Source organism: Lycorma delicatula, chromosome 6 (assembly GCF_047948215.1).
Source record: "Lycorma delicatula isolate Av1 chromosome 6, ASM4794821v1, whole genome shotgun sequence".
NCBI classification, from domain to species: domain Eukaryota; kingdom Metazoa; phylum Arthropoda; class Insecta; order Hemiptera; family Fulgoridae; genus Lycorma; species Lycorma delicatula.
The window spans coordinates 16,238,008-16,262,840 of NC_134460.1; the positions used below are offsets into that span (position 1 = coordinate 16,238,008).

Here is a 24,833-nt window from a genome sequence, read left to right on the forward strand (position 1 = left end):
ATCTTTTTACCTTGCTGTCATATAAACGGGGCTAATATGCAATTTTTGTCCACATTTTCTGCAATCCTGCTGCTCAATTATTTTTAAGTAAAGTTGTTTTAGGACAGGGACAGTCATGACCGTTTTTAAATTTTAACTATGATTTTTTAAACTTTTGACTTATGTACTAATTTTAAATCCTGATGATGGCTTCCATGTAAGCCGAAAGATCTAGAGTACATATCAACATGCTGTTAAGGTGGATTATATTAATTGTTAATTTATTCATTTAATTTATCAGCAGTACCATGTTTGAGAAACTAAAGTTGTTTTGCTGTATTTGCTCAATGTTTTGTCAATTCTTTTCTTTATAGTGTTAATTATTTTTTTGATAAAACCATTGAATTCAGCTTTATGTTTATTAAAATTCATTTTATTTTGAGCTTCTGGGCTAATTGGCACCTGGTTTGCTGTATGAACCGTTTTCATTAAAAGCTATCATCTTATGTTGTGCAAGATAAAAATATAATAATAAAAAAAAATAAAGGATTAAAGATTTATTTATTCATAAAATAAAAATGTGGAAAATTAAATTCATTTCTTTAATAACAGAAAAATTATGTACAGCGATAGATAATATCTTTAATTCAAATACCAAAGCATTTTGTTTTGAATTATTTAATTATTCGTAATTTATATTAGGATTATAAATAAATAAATTTTGTAGTTTACTTCTCATTAAAAAATTAAATAATGTTATAATTACTTCAATTTTGGAAAAATTAGCAGAATTTGTAACAATAAATCCTAATTTGTGTTATTGATCTTGTTGATATACTTATGAGTCAATCCTAAATGTATAATAATACCAAAGTTTATAATTTCTCCCGAATAACTTTGAATTTTTCAACTTATCCTTGTTTATGTACCTGAGATATTCAGGTTGTTTTATAACTGTCAAGACAAGAATTTGCTGACCTGGTTTTTTATCCAGCATAGTTCTGATGATAACAGAAATCTGAAGAACAAATCTTACAGCCTTTAACAAAGTCCTTGACTCTGTTTTGTGCTAGGGTTGGCTATCCAACCTTTTGCTGGGCTACTTGGCTTAGGAGGAGTAAGGTGTGGCTTTTTTGTAAATCAAGTTTTAGAGTTGAAGTGTGAGTATTTTGATGTGTTTTCTTGAATGATTTCAACTAGCTACAATGCAAATATTAGACAACTTTGCACATTATCACTCTATTTGCCGGATCCAAAACCTTTTCTGGATATGCTCCCAGGGTTCATTTAAAAATTGTAGAATCATAATTAATAGTAAAGAAAACAGAAAATTTTGATTGGAAAAAGGAATGATATAAGATGACATTTTGAGCTCACTTTTTTTAGTTTCATGAATTTAATGGCAAAAGAGGAATTAAGTGTTATACAATTGGAAATTGCAATTTAAAACTAGTGTAATACAATTTCTTTTTATGCAGATGACATCATATTGTTTAAGAAGAAACTAAACAATGTTCAGGAAGCAGTATTAGAGTAGGGTTACAACGTAGAAGAATAAAAGTTATCGTTGGGAGTATTAAAGTAATCAGGATTGGATGTGAGAATGAGGAATTGATTATAAAGTAGAAAGATGTAACACTAGAATAGATTTTAAGTTACTAGTATTTAGGAATAATAATTCATGAAAATGGTATAATAAAAGAAGAGACTGAAAGAAGAGGAGATGATCGAATTAAAAAAGTTAGAATTTAATCTACTAAAGTTTGTATATTATATTTGTAAAATGAGTAACATTTATACAGTTATATAATATATATATTTAATAATGAAAAGTATATTTATTAGAAAAAAATCAGTCTGTTTCTTCTTAAGTACTGTGTGACTTTGAGAAATAAATAGGAAAGCAAAATAAGTAAAGCATCTAAAAGAGGATGGACAAAATGAGAAAGGATCAAGTTAGAAATTATAACAAAGAGAAAGTTCATCAGCCACGATTTGTAACTGAAACACGAGAATGGATGAATCTGCTCCACACAGCACAACTTCAAGATTGGAGAGCTTCAATCACAATCATGAGAGCAAGGATACCATTCATAGCAAACAAATTATTTCTTAGGAACCAAATGCTGTGTTACTTTCAAAACAGTAGCAACATGTTAATTGCTGGGTGGGATGTGGGACTTCTTGGATGTAGCGTAGAATCAAAATAAATAACAGCAATATAAAGGTCTATTATCAGCATAATATCTAATCCGCATGAGATATCATGAATAACAACAAAAGATTATATATGATAGAATGATCGTGATCCTTTGTTGATCGGACAAGATTTATCATAAACAACTGTATTTATCACAGCTAATGCGCATTTATAAAAAAATAATTTAATATGGCAAGTGGTGGACTGCAAATATTCGTAATAATGTTGACGTCCAGTTTAAGTTCTGTCAGTGTTTCAGTCCTTGTGAAAACTTGTAAAAGATTTGTTAATTTTAGACAATTGGCATAATATTTATCTACTCGAATAAAACTTTTTAATCATATAAATTTTTTGTGCTGTTAATAATAATAGTAATGTATTGTTTTTGTTACAGAAAAATGATCCTCCACATGATGTAGGGAAAAACGATCTTGATACACCAGCATCCCCACCTCCTGAAAATCTAGCTGATGATAGCCTTTCTGATGAATTGTCATCTAGTTACGTCTCAAAAGAGGTAATTTACAATTACAGTATTATCTGTATCTCCTTTCCTAAATGCATGTAGAAAAGCTTAGTATGATATGTTACTATAAAATTGAACAGTTACTAATTAAATTAAAAGATTTGTTTTTATTTTTTTTTGTGAATTATAGACTTTAAAACATTTCTTTCTGAACATTTAAATAGTTGAGTTGAAGCAAAACATAGTTCCATGTGTTTCTGGTTTAAGTTTTTTATAAGCACCAGTACTCTAGATATCTGTAACGAAATTTATTCATTTTAAATGATCTATTAGAACTACAAGGGAGGGAAGAAAACAGCATGTTTTTGGTTTTATTTTTCAATGTAATCTCCACAAAGCTAATACATCTTTCCTACCGCTGCTTTAATTTAGTTTTACCATTTTTATTATGCTATTTGTCAAGCTCCTCAAAATACCAACTTAACAGCATCTGTATCTTTTTCATTTCTTTTAAATTGTTGTCCATGAAAGCATTTTTTGAGATTATGAAATAAGTCTCTGGGTGCTAAATCTGGTGAATACAACAGATGAGCAAGCAATTTGAACTTTAGTTCATTGATATTAGCTATTGTGATGACTGATGAAATGTGCTAGTGCATTGTCATGGTGAAACAACATTTTTTTTTTTGCTAATGTGGTCTTTTTTTTTTAACGTACATGCTCTTTTGATATTTTAACAGATAAAAATTTAGTAATATCAGCTAATTCATCTTAGAAAATTGTTAAGTAAAATCCAATAAGAAGTACGACTTATACCAAAATAGATAACAAAAGCAACTTGTGCTGGAAATATTCATGAAAATTAAACAAAATAATATTTTACAATCTATATTTAAATTCTGTTTTAATAATTTTAACGTTCGGTTCTATTTTCAAGATTTATTTGATTCTCCGCTTGATGTATGTTGAATAATTTTGGTTTTCAGTTTGAGAAATACAGGTTATAGGTTGACGTTCTATTTTTCCAGAGTGTTTTGTTTCCTTGGTCACTTGTATATATTTGTTATAAAAATGATTGATTACTAATAGAAATCAGAGCAGCCATTCTGTTATTATGATGGTACAAAAACAAATCACCATTCTAACAATAGTCCAGTAATATTAGCTCTTTTAAGTATATATTTTACATTAAGGTTTTCCATTAGTTTTAGTTCCTGTTGTAGTGTATTGAATTTAGTGAAAAGTTGAAAGATAACTGTTATGAAGATCTTAGTAGTGCAAGAAATGTCTTTGCACGAGAAATTAGTGAAAGTAACATTTTTTGTACTGCATTTGTAAACTAAATTCCTTACCTTGCATGAATAAATACATTTACAGTGTTATTGTGTAAATTGAATTTTATTTAATTCAAGAGAATATTGTGAAATGAAAAAGTCACCAAGTTCAATATTAAAAAACTTTTCATAGTTTTATGGTAATGATTATTATAATTATTTAAATTACATTATTTAAATGGAATTAAATAAATAAAATTAATGTAATTTTATTAAATTAATTATTTGTTAATTATTTATTTAACTAAATAAATTGACTGTTAATAAATATAAAACTGACCATAAGTCTCAAAATATTTTTTGTGTTCAAAGTTGTGTTATTCTGTTTCTTACTTATACGATATTATATGAATAAATAGTAAGCAAATTGCATTCTAGCAGCTGAATATACGATGTTTGTTCAAAAACTGGCTGAACTTTTTAAATTGCATACTCCGACCACCGTGCATACCTAGCTGCATATCTTGCTAACATATTGTCTTTTACTGGGTTCTGATCTATGCGTTAGTTATTGAGAACTATCAGTTGAGTGAGGTCATGCATAAGCTGCTCATCAGATTAGTGGAAAGCAAAAATGAAGGAGTTGGAGGAACAATGCGCCTCCGTGAAATTTTGCGTAAAACTGGGGAAACTTTCACGGAAACATTCTAAATGCTTAACCAATCATACAAGGATGACTGCATGAGTCGAACACAGTGCTGTGTTTGGCTTAAGCATTTTAAGGAGGGCAGAAGTTCAGTTATGTTAGGGTTTGTGTATGTGTGTGCATGTGCATGTGTGTGTGTATGTGCACGCTCATGATGGAGGGTTAGTTTCATGTGGAAGTGAGTGTTGCTGGTCTTCAGCAGTATGTGTCTGGAGAATCATTGTGTTGGTGTTTTATACTCCCTGTGTCATATATTGAAATGTGCATTCTTTTTAGTCTATATTCCTACGCATTCAATGTATACTTTATTAGACTTTGTGTGTGTATACTTATAAACTTCAAATTGTGATTAAAATACAAATCTTATATATTTACAATTGGTATTCATAACCATTATTTATGCAGTCCACTATCCAAAAAAAAACTTTTAAGCAATAATTCAGAACAAGCATCAACATAAATTCTTAACAAGCGTTTTATGTTCTACACATTAATTTGTAAAACTCAATACTCTTCAAAAGAGTAACAATTTTTTTTAGTCATCAATTTTGTTGCAGCTCTCCAAGATTCAAAAGATTTCAAAAAGTATTTCCTTTTTAACATTCTTCCATTCTTCTTCTGTATTTTCTACCTTATCTTTTTTACTAAGACCTGTTGCAATGTCCTCTTCACAGATCTTCTTTACTTCCTCTTCCTCAAGCTTCTCTAAATTCCAGCAATTCATCTGGCACCTTTTCTTGAGGTTTTTAAACCCATTCCATTTTATTACCACTAAATTATGGTAGCTATCAATGTCTGCTCCTGGAGATATGCATTGCAGTCGACGAGTTGATTTCTAAAACTTTGCTTAACCATCATATAATTTATGTGATATCTTGCAATATCGCCCAGCTTTTTCCACTATTCTTCTATTATGACTTTTAGACTGAGTGTTAGCAATTACTAAACTATACTTTGTGCAAAACTCAATAAATCAGTCCCCTCTAATTTTTTTTTTTGCCCACCCAAACTCGCCCACAATATTTCCTTTCTTGCATTTTCCGATGCTTGCATTCCAATCTCCAGTTATTATTAAATTTTCATCTCCTTCTATATGTTTAATTGTTTAATCAATTTCTCTACGCACTCTAACTCATTGTCATCTTGGGCACTTGTAGGGATATAGACATTAACAATTGTTGTCGGCGTAGATTTTGATTTTATCCTGATTATAATGATTCTATTGCTAAATTTTTTGAGATACTCTACCGTCTGCCGTATATTCTTTTTCATTATGAAATATACTCTTCTTGCCTGCCCTTTGTTTGACGCTGAGTTAATTGTTCTAAAATCACCTGAGTAAAAGTCGTTTTTCCCTTCCCACCAAACCTCGCTAATTCCTACTACATCTACATTTAACCTACTTTAAATTTTCTTACCTTCCATACTTTTTTAGGCGTCTTAACATTCCATGCTCTGACTCGTAGAATGTTATTTTTTAATTTTCTGATGACCCCTACTTTAGTAGTACCCACCCAAAGATCTGAATGGGGGACTAATTTACCTCCCGAATATTTTACCAAGGAAGGCGCTTCCATCTCTTTTAAATGAAAAAGCAGAGAGCTGCATTTCCTTGAAAAAAAAAACAGCTGTAGTTTTCCATTGAGCTGAGTACTGCACAGCTTCAGCTATGCAGTAATCAGAAGATTGAGTGACGATATGGCTGTTTAAGTGCTGCTGATGTACACCATTAACAACTACTGAAAGAGATGCTGCCCTCTTTCAGGAATCTTTCCTTAGTCTGGCTCTCAAACACCTCTCTGATATGGTTACACCTTCGGTCCAGCTAATCTGTATTACTGAGCACTCATGCTCCCTCACTGTCGGCAAGGTCTTATGATTCATAGTGGGAGAACAATTTTATTAATTGTCATTAATTAATTTCATTAGAAATTAGGTTAACCATTTTCTGGTTAACAAGAAAATGGTGTTTTATAAAATATAAATGGTTTTTAAGGAAATAATTGATGGTTGTTTTTTAATTACCTCAAAATATTCAGTATATAGCCAAATGTAATTGTGATTACATTTTCAGAGGATTTAATGTTAAATATTTTCCAAAATTCCCAGATTTTTTCTTTTCATTTGACTATTGTAATTGTAAACAATTTATTATGTATAATAAAAAAAAAAATTAAAGCATATAACAATGGTGTTAATAGAAAATTTGAATTCGTATAGATCAAGGGATTACTGTAATTCTGTAGTAAAAAAAATTAAATAACATTGTTATTACTCTTATTCTATATATTAAAACAGGATTATAATAAGTAGTAAGATTTTTTTTTGTCATTTAATTCACTTTCATACGTTTAATATTTTGAGATTTTTGGAAAATTAATCATATTGTTTTGTATTTTTATTTTTTTAAATTTTAATTTTTGTTGTATGTTATTTTGTGAAGGGTAAACCAATAGAGGTGATATCATCTACAAAGAATGATACTGGATTCAGTTTAGCTGATTTTTTAAAGTCCTTAATGCCATCGCAAGACAACACTCAAGCGAATAGAGTTACATCCAATGAAATTGAACCGCCTGGTATAGACACTCCTGTAATTGATACTTCAGTACCTCCACCAAATATCGATGAAAATTTCCAAGAAAAACTTTTGAATTCAAACCTTCCTCCTAAATTTCCTTCGTGGAGTGATTCACAGGTATTTATTGTTTGAACTCATTTAACAAAATGATTATTTTATTTAGTCACGAGTCATTTTAATCAGTTTTTATTACTTTTACTTAACACTGTCAGTGTGGATTCTTTTCTTGAATTTTGATACCATCTCCTATTATTACATGACTACCACTAAATACAGCTTTTATATGTGTTTATTATTACACGAGTGTTCACAAGTAGCTATATTTTATGTCCCGATTGATTAACCCATTCACTGTCATGAACATATAAAAATACTACTTGTAATTCAAACTTTTAGCACTATCTAATTTAATGGTTTTAATCAGTCCTTCTCTTATTAATATATCAAATTGATTTTAGTAAAATGAATTTTTTTTTCTTTTTTAAGCAAATGCTATGAATATATAATGCTATTGCTTCTATTCTGTTCTAAATACAGTAAACAAAGAGAGCGACAAGGCTTGATTCATTGTACCGTTTTAGCAGTATGTATTGCCATTAATAATGACTCCTACTTTTCTAACATGTGAAAAATGTAAATACTGCAAACCTGTATGAAAAATTTAATTTAAAATTAAAAAAAATAATTATTTTTAAAATTTGAAAATATCTTCATTCATCAACCAAAACTGTGATATAGGTCTAAAACAAATTTGACTGTGGTCAGATAGTAACTTGACTTTAAATAACATTTTTTTTTGACAGAATACAATATATTACATCGAAAGAAAATACTTACGATTTAATAATTTGATTAAAAGTGTTCTTTGTAGTCAATAAGTTAGGTATACTGTTAAAAATTATATATTTTGTCATTTATGGCTGATGTGGGATTTTTTTTTTTTTTGACAGTGAATGAGTTATAAGTTTTCCCTTCCAAATGATAAACATGTGTTCAGATTACACTATCTTAAAAAAATTAATTACTAAATATTATGTCCTTTTTTTTTTTGTGTATTTTTATATAATTTAACCCGCTCAACATTCCAGGGATATGATGGAATATCTACATTGTTGAGTGAAAACAAGAAAAATGTGAAATGCTCCATACATTATGAGAAATATTTTATAACTATGTAATATCCCATTACAAAAGTATAACCTCTTAATAGTCTTGTGGAAGAAGGTAAACTATTGTGATCAGAGACAGTTGCTGTGAGTTGATTATTTCCTTTATTCTTCTCTTGCCGGTTCCATTTGTGATATTATATTAGCGGTTTCTAGATTTCTGGAAGAGGAGCCTCTTTTTTATGGGGTCGTGATACTCCATGTTTATGAACTGTTTCCTAATTAGGGATTGTGTAAAAACCAAACAAGGCTGAGATAGCTGCTGGGTAAACCCAGGCACCCTATCCCTCATAAATTTAATTTAATGAACTAATGTAGTCATTCAGTACAGTTCAACTAAATATTGAAAACTAATCACAGAATAAAAGTTTTGGTAATTTTAAAATTTAACGCTTTGTCTCTAAATCTTCTTAAAAGTAATTTTTGTAATAAGAACTGTTCTTAATAACAGTTTCACTTCCCCGGTCTTTAACAAGCTTATGGGCTGGTAAACCGGTAAGTTTCTGTGGTATTCAATTAGTATATAATTTCTTACTTATATACAGCTGATTTGTTGACACCTTACAAAAAGAAATTTCTATTAAGTTTTTTGTACATAACCGTCCGTTTTTTCTAGTATGTCAAAGCAGTCGCTGTTTTATACAAACATACAATGGCCACATTTTTTATAATCGTGTATAAAATGGTTAATTTTATAATTTTTTCAAAGACCTCACCAACCGGTATAAATAATCTAAAAATATTCTGTTTATTGGAATCCCCACTTGACTGCTATTATTATTTTTCTCCCGCTATAAGCTGAGAAGGTATAATTGCAGAAGAATCTTTGGAAAAAGTATACAGCTTCTGGATATGAAAAAAAGATGACTTCTTTTATCATGCAAATGGATGGTAGTAAATGATTGTGGAAGTGTTGTGTAAAACGCGTGGAGAAAGATACTTATGAAGCATCTTCTACATCGAAAGTTATATAAGAAGAAGCGAGTGAAGACAATAGACGTGTTTGCTAAGAAATTCTACCGGTAAGATCAAATAGGAAGAATGAGAAGCCCTAAGAAATGAAACTCCAACTTAACGTTGGAGATTTTCATTAACATTATGACTATTTGAGATTTATTAATGACCTAATAAAAGACGGCAGGCAATCGACTACAGATGATGTTTTTAAAAATTGTTTAGCTGCAGTACATTTTCTTGTTTACTTATTCATTGTTTATTGAAAATATAGATTAGTTCATTAGTGTAATTTTTTAGCATATATGTTTATTAATGTTTGAAAAAAATAGATACAGTAATATTGTTCAAGATATACTGTGAAATCAGTACCCAGCATCTTTTTTTATGCGTAAAATTTCCTGTTGTTTGGAGAGGACAGGACATTTTTGTGCCTGGTGTTACAAGTATGAAAGTCGGAGTTATGTTTCAGTTCTGATGATAGCTTATCTTCAGTAAATAGTACAGTCCTGGAAAATATAAATGATAGAAGAGTGAGGGTTCTAAAATATCTTAAAGAACTCTCATGAATCGCCAAGTATAGTTGACAAATCACATGAATGATCTTTTTATGAATAATAAAATCTTTTTTGCTATTAACAGAATTACCCCAAGAAATAACAACATAATTTAAAAGGGAATATACATATGTTTTAATACACCATCAATAGAATTCTCTTGTTCATTATACATGACAGTGTAAGTACAACTGAAAAAGTCCAGTTTAATTTAGATGACAGAGATTGGACCTAGACCTTCCAAGTAAGGGCATCATCAGTTGTGAGACCCAAAAAATAAGCAGAGCTTGAAAATTTCAATGGGGTATCAGTAACTGTTCCATGATTCAATTGAAACCTTGTTGCTTGTGTTTCATTGGAATTAAGTAGCGAGCCATTAGCCAAAAACCATTCATTCATTTTGATAAGATCAATAGTAACTAAATTGGAGAAAATGGAATAATTTAGATTTGTAAAAGCCATTGTAGTATTTTCAGCAAAGGTAATTGGCCTCAACAGACATATTGAGTTCGGCGAGTCATTTACATAAATCAGAAATAATATTTGCCCAAGGATAGATCCCGTAGGAATGCTATCAGGTACCAACTCATAATGTGCTATTACTGTTAACCAGACATGAATATTCTGCATCAATCTTTTTATTCACAATAAAATTGTGATTATTTATAAAATACAAAAATCTAATCGTGCGAATGTAAATAGTCCTTGCATTGTTTAGTAACAAAATATTGAAAAGCAACTAAACAATGAATTATTATGACTTATCGAAAATAATGAATAGCGCTTAAATACATTAAAAAAATAATGTAATTAAAAGCAAATGATAAAATTACATTGATGTTACACCTAAGCTGTGGGCAAACAAATAAGAACATTCTTTATTCCAGTACTGCTAATAAAATGCCATAGAAATACTGAAGAAGATACCAAGCATCGAATCCAAACAGATTGGAATGTGTGAAATACCCTGTGTGAATGTAGCCTTGCAGTCATTTAAAGGCCAAATATAAAAACTTGGGCTATCTGTGCGTGTGCAAGGGATTGGGTGTGTTAAATTTAAATAATTTTTGTTAATTTAAAAGGAAACAATTTTTTTAAATTATATTTAATATCTTTTATTTTGTCAAAGAAGTTATTTTTTTTAAATTTAATTTTTCTGACTAATAATTTTTAATGAAATAAAACTTGATAGCTGCTTATACCATACTAATTAGCATAACTAAAAGAGTTTTTATCACAATACAGAACTTCAGCCACTATTATATTGATTGTTCTGGCTACTACAATTTCAGTTGAAGATTTGAGTTTGAAAAGTTGATTTTTATTTCCTCTATTTTAGTATTAAGGTTACCCTTCTTTATTATTGTTGAAATAACACTGCTCGGAATGTAAAAATTAGACAATCTTTATATTCCGCATCATCACATCGTTTGTTATTTTGCATCACCGTGTAACCTATGTTTCATATACATCAAATACACATCATAGAAGTCATTAATGTATCTATCCTGTGAAAATATTTGTCTGTGGTAATCCACAGAAATTCACTGCTAACATTTTCATTTGGTGTGTTATTGTTGATGTGTATGTTGTAAATTGTATTCTTGTTATATTTATTTTAAAATTCAGGAAAATTTTTCTTGCTCAGTCAATTTCTACTTATATGTACATTGCTCGTAGACTCATTATAAAAGGTGACAGTTCGTGATCTGCAGATATAAAGCTTTACCTGAACAGATGATTGGTGTATCGTTGTTCAGTTATGTCTGTACATTATCTATTTTCATATAAAGTAAGTAGAATTACCTTGAATTAAACTAGTTACTAATTAATTGATCTATATGTGAGATATAAAGTGGGGCCTATGATAAAACTCTATGGGATGCCTGCTCCCACAAATCTGCCTTAATTTTCTAATAATAAATAGAATTTAATCCTCTGAATTTATTTATTTCATTTATTATCCAATTTTTAAAAAATACAGAATTTTTTTATATGTGTATATATATATATATATATAATATGTATGTGTGTGTTTGTATATATATATATGTGTGTGTGTGTATTTTGAACATTGTATAACACTATATCAAACAATTAGTAATACGAGGGTCATTCAAATATAGTTTAGAGCTTCATTAATATTAGATAAAATTACAAATAAATACCTTATTTTTCTAAATAGTTTCCTTCAATAGGAACACATTTTCTCCACTGGATAGGTAACTTCCTGATTCCTTCATCAAAAAAACATGATGGCTGCCTCAGCAACCAATTGCACACATGCATGCTCGACTGCGGCATAGTCTTTAAATCTTTCCTCTCCTAAAGCTTCTTTCAGCATACCAAACATGTAGAAATCACTTGGTGACAAGTTTGGACTTTTCTGTGGGTGTTGAAGAAGTGTCCAATGAATTTAGTGAGTTTATCGTGAGTCTTGAGTTGCCATGGAGTAGGAGGATGTTGTGAATCTGTTGCCGGCACCGTTTGTTGCTATGAGCAGCCCTGACATCATCTAACAATTGGCAGTAATATGCCGAATTTACGGTTCTTCGTTCATGCAGTTAGTAAATCAGCAGCATACCTTTTTAGTTACCAAAAGACAGTTACCAGAAATTTTCCAGCTGAGAAGTGTTTTATGGCCTTGATAGTGCTCCTCTCACTTTTCCAACACTCCATACTGTTCTTTTGTTTTATGGGGTGCAGTTGTGAACTCACATTTCGTCGCAGGTCACAGTACGGCCATTAAATGCCTCCCTTCACCTCAAAGCAATTCATAAGCTGTTGACAGATATCTTTTCGGACATTTCTCTATGTCTCATGGAACCCACACATACCCATACGTGAAACCTACCTTGCCAACACTTTTTTGTATCCAAGAGTGTCTCTCTTTTTTCTGTTTAGCCTCTGGAACCACTGTAATGTATTACTTCGTAGGATGATATATATGAATGTGAATGAAGGGTAGTCTTGTACAGTCTCAGGTCGACAGTTCCTGAGATGTGTGGTTAATTGAAACCCAACCTCCAAATAACACTGGTATCTACAATCTTGTATTCAAATCTGTATAAAAGTAACTGCCTTTACTAGGATTTGAACCTTAGAACTCTCAACTTCGACATCAACTAATTTGCAATGAGTTAACCACTAAACCAGCCCAGTGGGCATCCAAGAGTGTCTGACAACATTATATGCACACTCCCAACACTTACACCCGCCTCTGATGTAATTTCAGTGACAGTCATCTTCCACAAGGTCATAAACTTCCTGAATCATTGACAATGGTCTGCAGATTATATTCGTGACTTTTGTTCTCCACTGCATCACAGCCACCTCAAAATTTTTTGGCTCGGTTAAACATTTGACAGGGTAGCATCTCCAAACTGTGCCTAGAGTTGAGTCAAAATTTCAGAGAATTTGACACCTTTGTTGGCAAAAAATGCTAAGTTTTGCTCAAAAGATGCTAATTCGTTACACAACTGATGATGATACCTCCTGCTCAGATATTCTGCTACTGACAGGAATGTTACCTACGAATGTGGCTGGCCAGTTGTTCCCCTCCACACATATCCACCTTACTACCCACAGTGCCCTACCACATTTACTGCTGTTCCTCAATCCACACAGAACAATTCTGGTTTACATATCAATGACCCTCATAAATATCTAAATGCACAGTTCAATAAAAGGTAAGAACACTCACTTATATGTCTGCAGTGCCATCAGCATCAGAGACATTTTTAAGAATACACATAATTATAAATAAAATATAGTTATTTTTGTAAAAAAAAAAGTTAAAATTTTAAAATTATTATTAGTATGATGGTATATACTATTATCATATTTAAAACTTATGTTCACACCATGGTTAAATAAACTATCTCACATTTTAACTATGGTTTTTTTTTTTTTAAAAAAAAACTATTTTTAACTATATATTTTATTTATAATTTTGAATTTTACAAAAATTGGTCTGCTAATGATGGAGTTAAGCTCTGTAAGTGCTACAGACAAATAGGCAAGTATTCTTACCTTTTATTGAACTGTAACTGGTGGATTTAGATGTTTATTTGTTTATATTTTATATGTATATATATTTATTTATAAATTTTATATATATATATATATATAATATTAATAATAACTATTTTTAATAATATTAAAAATGTTATAATTTATTATTATTTAATTCTTTATATAAAAATTGAATTTTATATAAATTTTCTGAAAATTCAAATATTTTATTAGTGTAGGGGATTTTTATATATATATATATATAGTTTTTATATACGAGTGTGTGAACTTGCAGTCCCCAATAGAGCATGCAGCAGGTATCAAAAGTACCTGTGTGTATGTCTTGATTAGTAAATTAAAGAGTAATTCATTGTATAAATTAATAGTTCACTTGCTTATTAAATTTGTACTTACATTTTGAAAATGAAATAATCTACATAATTTAAAAAAGTAAATAAGGTAATGCTATTATTTATTTTCTTATTCGACCATTAACGTAGCTTAATTTAGCAGCTGTACTTTTTTTATTTACAGTTATTGGATGTTTTTGATTTCCTACTGAAAAGCCTCTAATTATAACTATTTCCCTACTTCAAAGCAGTTTCAAGTTGAGATTAAATTTTCATTGCTGTTGGTATTTTTTCTGTTTTTATATATATATATTTTTTTATTTAAAATAAATAAATTTTTGCCTGCTTTCAAATAAAAGATTGTCTTATCATTAAAGATAACATTGTATTACCATTTTTATTTACAGTAAATAACCAATATGCTATTGTCTAATCACTGTAGCTAATCCTAATTTATAAGAATTTACTTTTTATTACTTTTTTGTGCTTAATCATTTTAGAGAGTTCAGCTTATAACGTATCACCACTGGTGATCTGGTTTAATAGAATAATAAAATAGCAAATGTGATATATTAAAATATTAGCCTGTGAGATTATGGAAAAGCAAATTGGTAACATGAGGTTTGTTTAGATGGCTAAGATATTTTATTTTTCCTTTCTTAGGTTTCTTTTTTCATATTAACTTACCATTACTTTTGTTTAGGCAAGTTGGGGAGAAGGTGTTAATTCACCACCAGGTTGTAAAGAGGGTTTTGGAAACTCATTGGACTATGAAATTCCAGTACCAGAAGATAGTAGTGAAGACGATGTGCTGAGGCCTCCACCAGCAGTTGAAATTGACCACAGAAATCTTATAAGTCTGACTGGTTCTCCGTTGAATAATGACAATAACCAATGGCAACCACAACCTGTTGATGTTGATTATAGGTAATAATTAATTTTAAAATTTAATACAATTTTATCTTTAGTAATAATTTCTCTGAACGAAGTATATTTGCACGAGGTTAAATACAACTTGTTTAGTAGCAGTAGTCTTATTTTTAGATTTTTGGGTTATTTTTTTTATTTGGATACTCTGCTGTGAGTTCCAAAATTTACATTCATTGTAAGAGAATTTTGTAGTTTATCAAAAAATTAATGAATTTTTGAAGAAAATATTGCTGTTACACAGCAGTTATGGTGAGATTAGCAATGGGAATCATAGTGAAAAGTTTACGATGAATTTAGAATAATGTGATTTTAATACTATTTATTATTTATAATATAGTAAGTTAATATTTTTAAGTTAATAAATATTTTTAATAATTATTTTAAGTAATTACCAATATACATCTTTTCCTTACATTTATTCGTTAGACTAAATTGTTTTACTATAATTGGCATACAAAATTGTATGCCAATTTTACAAACCAAAATGTTTTGTAAGCACTAAAGCTCACACTTTATTATAATGATCATTTTTCCTTGACTTCTTCTTTTACCCTGTGACCTCTTTCTAGCCCTGAGCTGTTATTGTTACTTTTTTTTAATGTTTTCATCTTCTTTTGTGACCAATTCTTACTTTGTTAACCCAACAGGGTTTTTGGTGAGGGAACTGTTCATCTTGTTAGTTTCTGTTCACTTTGTTGTATATTTTTCAGTGTTTTTATGGTGTATGTTACATGATCCAACTTTTTTCATTGCGTGTATCATTCTTTGTTTGAATGACATGGGTTTTCTTACTATGTATATTTATGAAACAAGTTTAAAATTGTTATGGTATGTAATTTTTTTTTCATGTTTTATCAAGTTTTTTAAAACCAAATGAAAAAAAATAAGAACACTAGCTTCCATTAGACCTGTAAAGATACAGAAGGAAATGAAATAGAATGAAGAATGTCCAATTTTAGTTTATAACTGTGCTGCAATATTTTATTCTACAACAAAAAAATGATAATATTATACATAGATTATAATCATGAAGAAAAGAAAATTCTGGAAAATAATCAAATCTTGAAAGTGGAGTTTTACTAGGAAATCAAATAGATGTAATTCAGTATCTGGGAGTAGTAGATAAGGTCACAACCCAAGTTTTTACCTTACTTTCTAAAAAAACAAACAATTTTAATGTACTTTTTTAACAAAAACAAAATAGAACAGAGAAAGTTTTGCTAGATTGTATAGAAGGTGTAGGATGCAAAATCACATTTTAAGACTTGGAAATTTTTCTGAGGACACATTCCAAGAAATCATTTAACATACAAACATAAAATTAAAAATCACTAACTGGAATATTGTAAGAGCTATTCATCTGATTAGTGAAAGTCCTTGGGTTATTATGTATATAACCTAATCAATTCTTTAAAATTTTGTTAACTTATTGTTGGTGATTCAGAGGCTGTAAATAGAATGACATCAGAAATTGTTTATCTCGTCTTGTATTTGAATTATTACCATTTACTTCTTTTGCTTTCCTATAATTAATTAAACAGCTTAGTGTAGTAAAGTAAATTATATTTTATTTCTAAAACAAAACATATAGTATTTGTTTTAAAGCTTTTCTAGCTCACTTACAGTAAAAGAAAGAAATAACAATAAAATCAAAGCATAAACCAGCTTGTAACATTATAAAAAGATATAAACATTTTTTTTTTGCATTAATGATAAATTTGTTAATTTTATTCTACAAAAATACTTACGTTACTACGTTTAATACATTATTATTTTACCCTTAATTCAATTAAAAAAATTAAAAAAATTGAAAAGTATGAGTCATCAAAGGAATACCTCTGTGATGACTTGGTCACTTTCTCTATAACTAATTAAAAATATATTCCTGCTTGAACAACTTATTAATTTTCAAATAAATCTGAAATTTCTATGATTTTCATATTATTATATTGCTCATGAGGAAATAAAAATAATTCCAAGATATGTTAGGCTGGTGAGAGTAAAGAAAAGAATTAATAATAATAATAATCTTTATTCCACAAAATAAACAGATTACAAATGAAAATAAAATTATTTAGTTATAAATTCTTAATACATAAGCTTAGTAGACATACAACCAAACAATATAAAATAATAAAAGTAAACAATTTTTACATAATCTTGTGGAACTAGGTACTCCCTATAGTAATAATTGTATTGTATGTTAACATCCATTATTTTTCAATGAGCAAAATAATAAACTAACCATTTATTGAATAATGGTCAAGTATGGATTTCCAAGTGAATATAAAAAATAATTACACAATACAGATCTTGCAGTACTAAAATTGCAGCTAGTGATAAGATTAAATAAATGTACATGCATACAGATTAAATAAATCAGAACCATAAATACAATACAAGAATACATTGATAAAATTGAAAATGAAATTAATCCTAGATAAAAAATTGAAACAAAAATAATAACAAAAATAAAAATTAATAAAAATATGAAAATTTTAGAGTCATTGATTCCACCCACAATCACAGGCCAATCAATTAAAAAAACTCTCTAGATCTTCATTTGACAACAACCAATCATAAAATGATAGTGAAAACCTTTTAGAGTCTTCTATGGATTTAAATTCCCTGGGTAAGTGATTAAATGTTTTTGGACCTATGAATAAAATTGTTTAAATAATTCAATTCTTGGCCTAGGAGGAACTAGTCTAACTGCTTGCCGCAAAGGCCTCATAGCCAGAGTACCAAGGATCCTATCCTGTTTACAGCCTTAATAATATGTCATTAGTATTCTATAGAAATATATATGACGCAGTGGCAAGTTCTTAAGGCCTCTGAATAATGGGAAGGATTCATGTCGTTTACTTATTCTATAAATATAGTTTCAGAAATGCTTTGTTTTTGCGTTATTGTTAGCAAATATTTCTTTCTGATTTCTTCTCCAATGGTAAAATATTACCGTCCTACTTTTATAAGTATGAGGATGATTTGGAAAGTAACCTACATATAAAAAACCTGTATAAATAAAAATATTTTATTATATACAACTTAAAATTACAACTTTAACCATTTTTCAACATGCTCACCATTTAGACTCAAGAATTTGTCATAGCGCTTCACTAATTTACAAATATCTTCCCTTCATAAAATTCAGTCGCCTGAGTACCTAGCCAACCTTTCACGGCATTTTGAAATTCGTCATCATTATCAAAGTGCTGCGATGCAAGCCATTTCTTCATGTGAGTGAAGAGAAGAAAATCACTTTATATCAAGTTTGGGCTGTTAGGGGAATGAACAAAAATGTCCCATTTGAATTGATCAGAAGTTCTTGAGCGCTTTTAGGACGAGTGTTGTCATGGAAAAACAACACATCGGATGACAGCATACTGCAACATTTGTTCTGAATGGCTTGCTTAAGTTTTTTCCAAGTTTCACAGTAGACTGCTGCAGTAATTGTCATACCATGTTCTATAAAATGGACTGGATGAACTTTCTTGGCATTTCAAAAAACCGTAGCTGTAACCTTCCTCGTTGGCAAAGTTTGGCTGGTTTTTTTGGTATACATGGAGAACTGGTAATGGCTGCAGGCCATCGATTGTTTTGTTTTGGTGTTCATGTAGGCCACTGAAGTTTCGCCCCCGGTCACAGTTCTCTTTAAAAAACTTTCTCCTTCCATGTCATAGTTTGAAAGGAAGTCTAATTCAGAGCCCATTTGTTTGGTTCGATGAATCTCTGTGAGCATTTTTTGGAACCAAGCACAGAACTTCCAGTAGCCTAATTTATTGGTGACAATCTTGTACAAATCCATACAAGAAATGTGCGGGAATTGTTCAGAAAGTTCAGAGATGTTAAATCTTCGATTTTGATGCATTTTTTCATCAGTTTCACTGAAAAGATCATCATTCACATTATAGAAAGCCTAACACACTTCTCTTCTTCCTGGATGTTTGTCTTTCAAACAAACATCCATGTATCAAAAAAGAGGGTACAGTTTTTAAAAAATCATACCCATTGCCACACTACATCGCGTCATTCATAACGTTTGGGCCATTCACAGTACATAACTGATGATGGATGTCTGATGCAAAACATTTTGTGCTAAAGAAATCTTATGGTAGCATGTACCTTGTATTTTATAGGATTTTTTATTGCAGTGCTCATGTTTTTAGGTTATAACAAGCAAACGCGCTGAAGTACACGGCTCACACTAACACAGCTGGAAGCGCACTTATTCAGAGAGTACGCTGATGTTTCAGTAGTGGCACCACTAACATTACTAGTAGCGCTAAGCTACAATGGAGGTTACTTTCTGAAACACCCAGATAATTTTTACAAGTTAATTGGCAAATTTATAAAATGAAATTTTGTTTAAATATCTCATTTTTATAATCTGTTATTAATATGAAAGTTTTATATTTTTTATTATTTTGTAACTTGATTAACTTAATTCACTGCTTTTAAGTAAGCTTTTAATTATTTTTCTTTTACTTATTGTGGATTGTTAATTTTGTTTTATAATTTTTTTACAAAATAAAAGATTTATAGTGTAGTTTGGTTTAAAGTTTCGACTTTTTGTATATATTTCAATCTAAATTATTTAAAAAAAAGGTCTGAATCATATACATTTTCCATTTTTGTAATTGATGCTATTATTGATGTATCGTGTACATCAGTAATATATGTAATAGATTATTATTGTATTGTATACAACAATAATGTATGCAAATAAAAGTGTATAGCATTCAGACTTTATTTAACATTTCATAGCTCTGTTTCTATTTAATAATTTAATCCATATTAATTTACAATTAAATAATGGATCAAAATAAGGTAAGAACATTTTGTTGCATTTTATTGCTTAATTGGATTCATATTTTGGATTATTAAGATTTGAATACTTTGGTATATTTTACCGCTTAGGTGGATTCACTATTCAATTAATATTGATTTATAAATAAATATACACGTGGATATGTTCATTTTTCACATGCATAATGTAAATATTATTATTAAATTTTGAAGTAACTTTCAGTTTAGATTTTAAGCCCCAAGTATGGAAATATAATTAGTACAAGAAGTAATCCACAATATATCTATTTTCACAGAAAAAAAAATACAATAATAATAATAATAAAATTTAATCCAGAAAAAAAAATACATAATTGTAATTTTGCTAAATTATCAGAACATTCCTCTTTATGTTGGTTAAAAAAAAATTAAGTTATTTTTTAATAAGAACAAAAAAATGATGTCCAATAATCCAATGTATTTATTTATTCAGTTTTTGTAAATGTACTGTCTAAATTTTTACCCATATTTTAAATAATGCCAAAACTTTTTTCTGTTCTGTAGGTTTGTAATATTTCTTGATAGTGCATTGCACATCTTAGGTCCTAAAAGACTGTAAAATCGCTAATGTAGAAGGTTTTCCTTCTACTATACCTTCCGTATTGTTGAAGGTTGATGGTATTTGCCATTAAATCTAGGAAGTTTATGCTGAAGACACCATTATAAATGATTTGTTGTACTATGTTGATGAATTCTTCTAACAGGATCAGCATTTTATTTGATGAAATCAATGAAAATTTTTCATTTGCTTCTTCCAACATTATCCATGGAATTGTCACTATTCATCTCAATTGTAAAAAAATTTATGCAAGGTGCGGTTTCTTGCAGACTTGGTGTTAAACATTTAAAAATCCCCATTAAGATGCTGCATTGTAATTTTTTAATCATTATGCAAAAGATGGAGATGAATTCTTTACACATATCATGACATTTTGACCCCTGTAAGAGAAGATTCCTGCCATGACAATCCCAGTTGCCACACACCACTCTCTCTATTTCTAGCACTGATGGGCTTTACCGGAGGTCATCGTTTAGAGCTTCTAAATCTGATTACATAACACTGTCATCAGTTTGGCCTCTCTCAGAATGTCACCGATGCAAATGCAAATGCCTCAGCAAACATTTCCATCTGTGTGTTTACTCAACTCTGTTCTCATCTTTGTATTAGGCTTCTTCCAATTTCTCTCACTTGCTTTAATTTGTAGTACTTTCAACTAACTGATTAACTGTTTATGGAAATGCGATCTCCGCGCCTATATCTAACATGAACACAAAACAACCATTTCCCATAACTAAATTTCAAACTAGATGTACTATCAAAAAAATTTATTCATTTCAATCTACTAGAAACATCTAATTTCTAATTCCATATCCCTTAAACAAGTGTTGATTGCAACAACAATTTTGTCCTACAGATAGATACCCAAATCCAACTCTTAATTTGTCAGACAAGAAATTCATGAAATTCTAACAAAACGTATTTACCATCTCTCTCTGTGCTGGTCTACTTTTGAGAGTGAGTCAAATGTCTTCACAGAGTTCCTAATACAATCTACCTTCATCCTAAAAATGATAAGTTCAGTTGACCAGGGTTTGATGCCAAAATGCTTATCTTGGCGAAGAAAGCACCCAAGCAGGTTCCTAGCCACCCAGGTTGCTCTAGCTATTAGAGCATCAAATTTCAGCCATCCTCTGCAGGGTCAGAAACCTAAGTAAGTATATTCGATTCCCATCAGGTTTTCCAAATAACTTGCAAATCAGCATTAATTCCTGCAAGTTCCCTTACTACTCTAGTACATACAGACTTGTAATTTGGACAGATATACAGGATGACTACTCTACAGGAAAATACCATGAACGTGACAGCCATTAGACGATTCATCCCATCTGACCTACCTTGAGGATGGAATGGGTTTCTGTTCAAACAGAAACCTTGGTTCTCAATTTCTCATTTGTGCTTGGAGGTCAGGTGGGGCCTATCTTTTTTGGCATCATAGTGTAGTTAGCACTCAGTGGCAAGGATATCAGTAGTCTTAACATCCGGAATAACAAGTACTGCCTTGCAAGAGGCAGTTGTATAGCCACCAATTACTGACAATTATAGGAGACACTGGGCTCCCCAGACATCATTTGGTGAGCCCAGACAGGTGCAGCATACAGCATTATAGCCTCATAAACACTGTTTAAAGATCATGCTTAGTTCTAAAATTTTATCTCCAATTGTGCTACTCTACAAATACCAAAGAAAGCAGCATCACACTTTCTTGGCAACATATTGAAAGAGCTTCTTGAATTGAAAATTCTCATCTAGGATAACATGTAGATACTTCTGAAGCAGGACATACCTAACTGGATGACATGACATTGATACACGAGCTTGTTGTGTAGCAACCAGTCACCCTTTGAGCAATATCATAATAGTTTTCTCTGGGCTGAACACCATCTTATGCTGTTATCTTCACAACTGGAATATGTTACAAGCCTGAGAAGCCCTGAACTCAATCTCACTCCATGAATTTCTTTAACTAACAAAAGCTCATCATCTGTATAAGTGATGATGCAAACCCATTGATTAATCTGAACCACATCAAAGAATCGAATTCAACAAACTAGAGTAAGGGTCCTATCATTGTATCTTGCGAACAACCTTTGGTTTTTGTCTTTTCTACCTCTGAGCTGCTGCCTTGAAAAACTTCTCAATTGCTGAAATAACTAAATACTACATTTAGCTCATTTTGGGTGCAATCACCCTTTTGGGAATGAAAGCTGAATTTTTATACCAGAGAGTAAACTTCAGTATATGATTACCTTGTTCACCATGCAAACCAAACAAATTTAAGTAGGAGTCTGTACTTGAATAGTTACGACTACTGTCTTCTGGAACCAAAAACGTCCTTCCTTGCTGAGTTTATGGTCCATTTAGCATAAGTAAATACTGATGCACATTGTAAAACAGTAACAAAATTGTGGTAGACTGTTTGAAATTGTAGAGAAGCCTGTTGTCTAGCAGCATTTGTTTCCTCTGTTACATTTCATGGTCTCATACCAATAAGAAAATACATCAGTTGCTTTTAAAACTGAAGTAGGAAATTTTCAACCAGCCAACCTGTACCCCCTCACCTGACCCCTAGTGGCTATCATTTGTTTATCAAACTGAAAGATCTTTTTTGGAGGAAAATGTTTGGGAGAGAATGATAAGACTTAAAACAGTGACTACTATCTTGGTGAACTGGGAACAGAGGAATATGATACAGGATTGCCCCGGTCAGAAAATTTGATAGATTTTCTTTTTATCATAAAATTGGTACCATTTTCTGGTTGGCCTTCATAGTATTTATATGTGTAATTTATGTAAAAGTACCTTTACTTAAATGCTGTTTAATCTGATTATATTGTAGCAAACACAAACTGATGACCAAAGTCAATTCCTAGTTATTATTATTATTGATAATAATAACAAAAAACCGTTTCAGTGTGCAAATTATAAAATGGAATTTGTTTTTGTTTAACAGTATTTTGACTTGTAAAATTAAAAAAAAAAAAACCATCATTTTAGAAGCATTAAAACAATAAGTTTACTCCGTCTTTATGAAATCTATATAGAGTTGAAACCTTTCCATAATCAAGGGCTATATTATTGATAAGAGAGGAACTTGAATATCTTGATCCAAATTCTATTTTAGTGTAGGCTTTAATTTTGTGACAGACTTTTGGCAAATTCTGTTTTTTCATTTTATACCAAATAACATAGATTTGGTTATATGTAACAATTATTTTGGGACCATATAAAAAAAGCTTGTTTTAAATGGGCATCTGTTTTAGGAAGATTTATAATTTATTAATTAAATTAATAAAATTAGTTTAGTAAGACTTGTTGAAGATCTGTTTACTATATAAAAGTTTTACTGGAAATGAAGGTTAATGAAAATTATTTAAAAAATTATTATTATATACTATTTATATTTATAATTGCTGAGATGGCAGGTTGTATGATGTATGATAATTGACCTCAAATGTTTTTCAAGTCAAAGAAGTCACTGCATGTATGCATGATATTATTGGCCAGTTTTATTAGGTGTTCATTTCTAAACTGATTTCATGATTATTGAAATTAATCTGTGATTTATAAATTTTTTTATCTGTTTTAGGAAAATTCCATTGCCAGATAATAGAAACATAGTTGAAAGTGTTGATATGGAGATGAGTGATGAAGAGGATCCTCAGTTACCAGGGTCTTTTACATCAGTAAAATTAAAACCACCACCTCCCACATTGTTGACATCATTGCAGAAAAATCAGCTGAACAGAAAAATTCATAAATCAGATTTACGTAGTCTACTGGAACCTCTTACTGGTGGGCAGAGCCAGTCCATATCGTTTAATATATCTGTAGCAAATAAAATATTAACAGAGTCTCCTTTGAAAGAAAAAGAAGAGCCTAAGAAGAAATTACCTTTACATAAGTTGAATCCTTCTCCTCCAAAAAATATTATTGAACTCAGTGAAATAATGCCACCTCCATTGCCTCCTAAATGTCAACTAAACCAGAAATTCATCCAGGGAACATCGGGGTTAAAATCACTAGTCAGAAATCTGTGAATCGTCTCCCCAATGAAGATGATAAAAGAGGAGTTCCTGAATTAAAAACGGAACAGCATCTTACAAAAAAGGATGAAAATGTTGTACCTCAAAATAATAGTTCAGGACCAAAGTTTCCAAACACAAACTCTAGGTTTTGTGGTCCTAATAATGCAGGACCAAGATTTCCGAACCCAGTGCCCGGGCCAGGTTTTTCTAATGTTGAACAA

General features: G+C 30.3%; 1 protein-coding gene across 1 annotated transcript in view; it reads left to right on the plus strand.

Moving 5' to 3' along the window:
- LOC142326649 (uncharacterized) overlaps nucleotides 1–24,626 on the plus strand; it is a 29,224-nt gene extending 4,598 nt beyond the window's left edge. Inside the window, exons 2-5 of the mRNA XM_075369245.1 lie at nucleotides 2,574–2,696; nucleotides 7,069–7,323; nucleotides 14,951–15,174; nucleotides 24,174–24,626. Of these exons, the coding sequence (XP_075225360.1) occupies nucleotides 2,574–2,696; nucleotides 7,069–7,323; nucleotides 14,951–15,174; nucleotides 24,174–24,624 (1,053 nt within the window). The 3' untranslated portion in view covers nucleotides 24,625–24,626. The remainder of the gene's footprint in view (nucleotides 1–2,573; nucleotides 2,697–7,068; nucleotides 7,324–14,950; nucleotides 15,175–24,173) is intronic.
- Nucleotides 24,627–24,833: the final 207 nt, after the last annotated feature.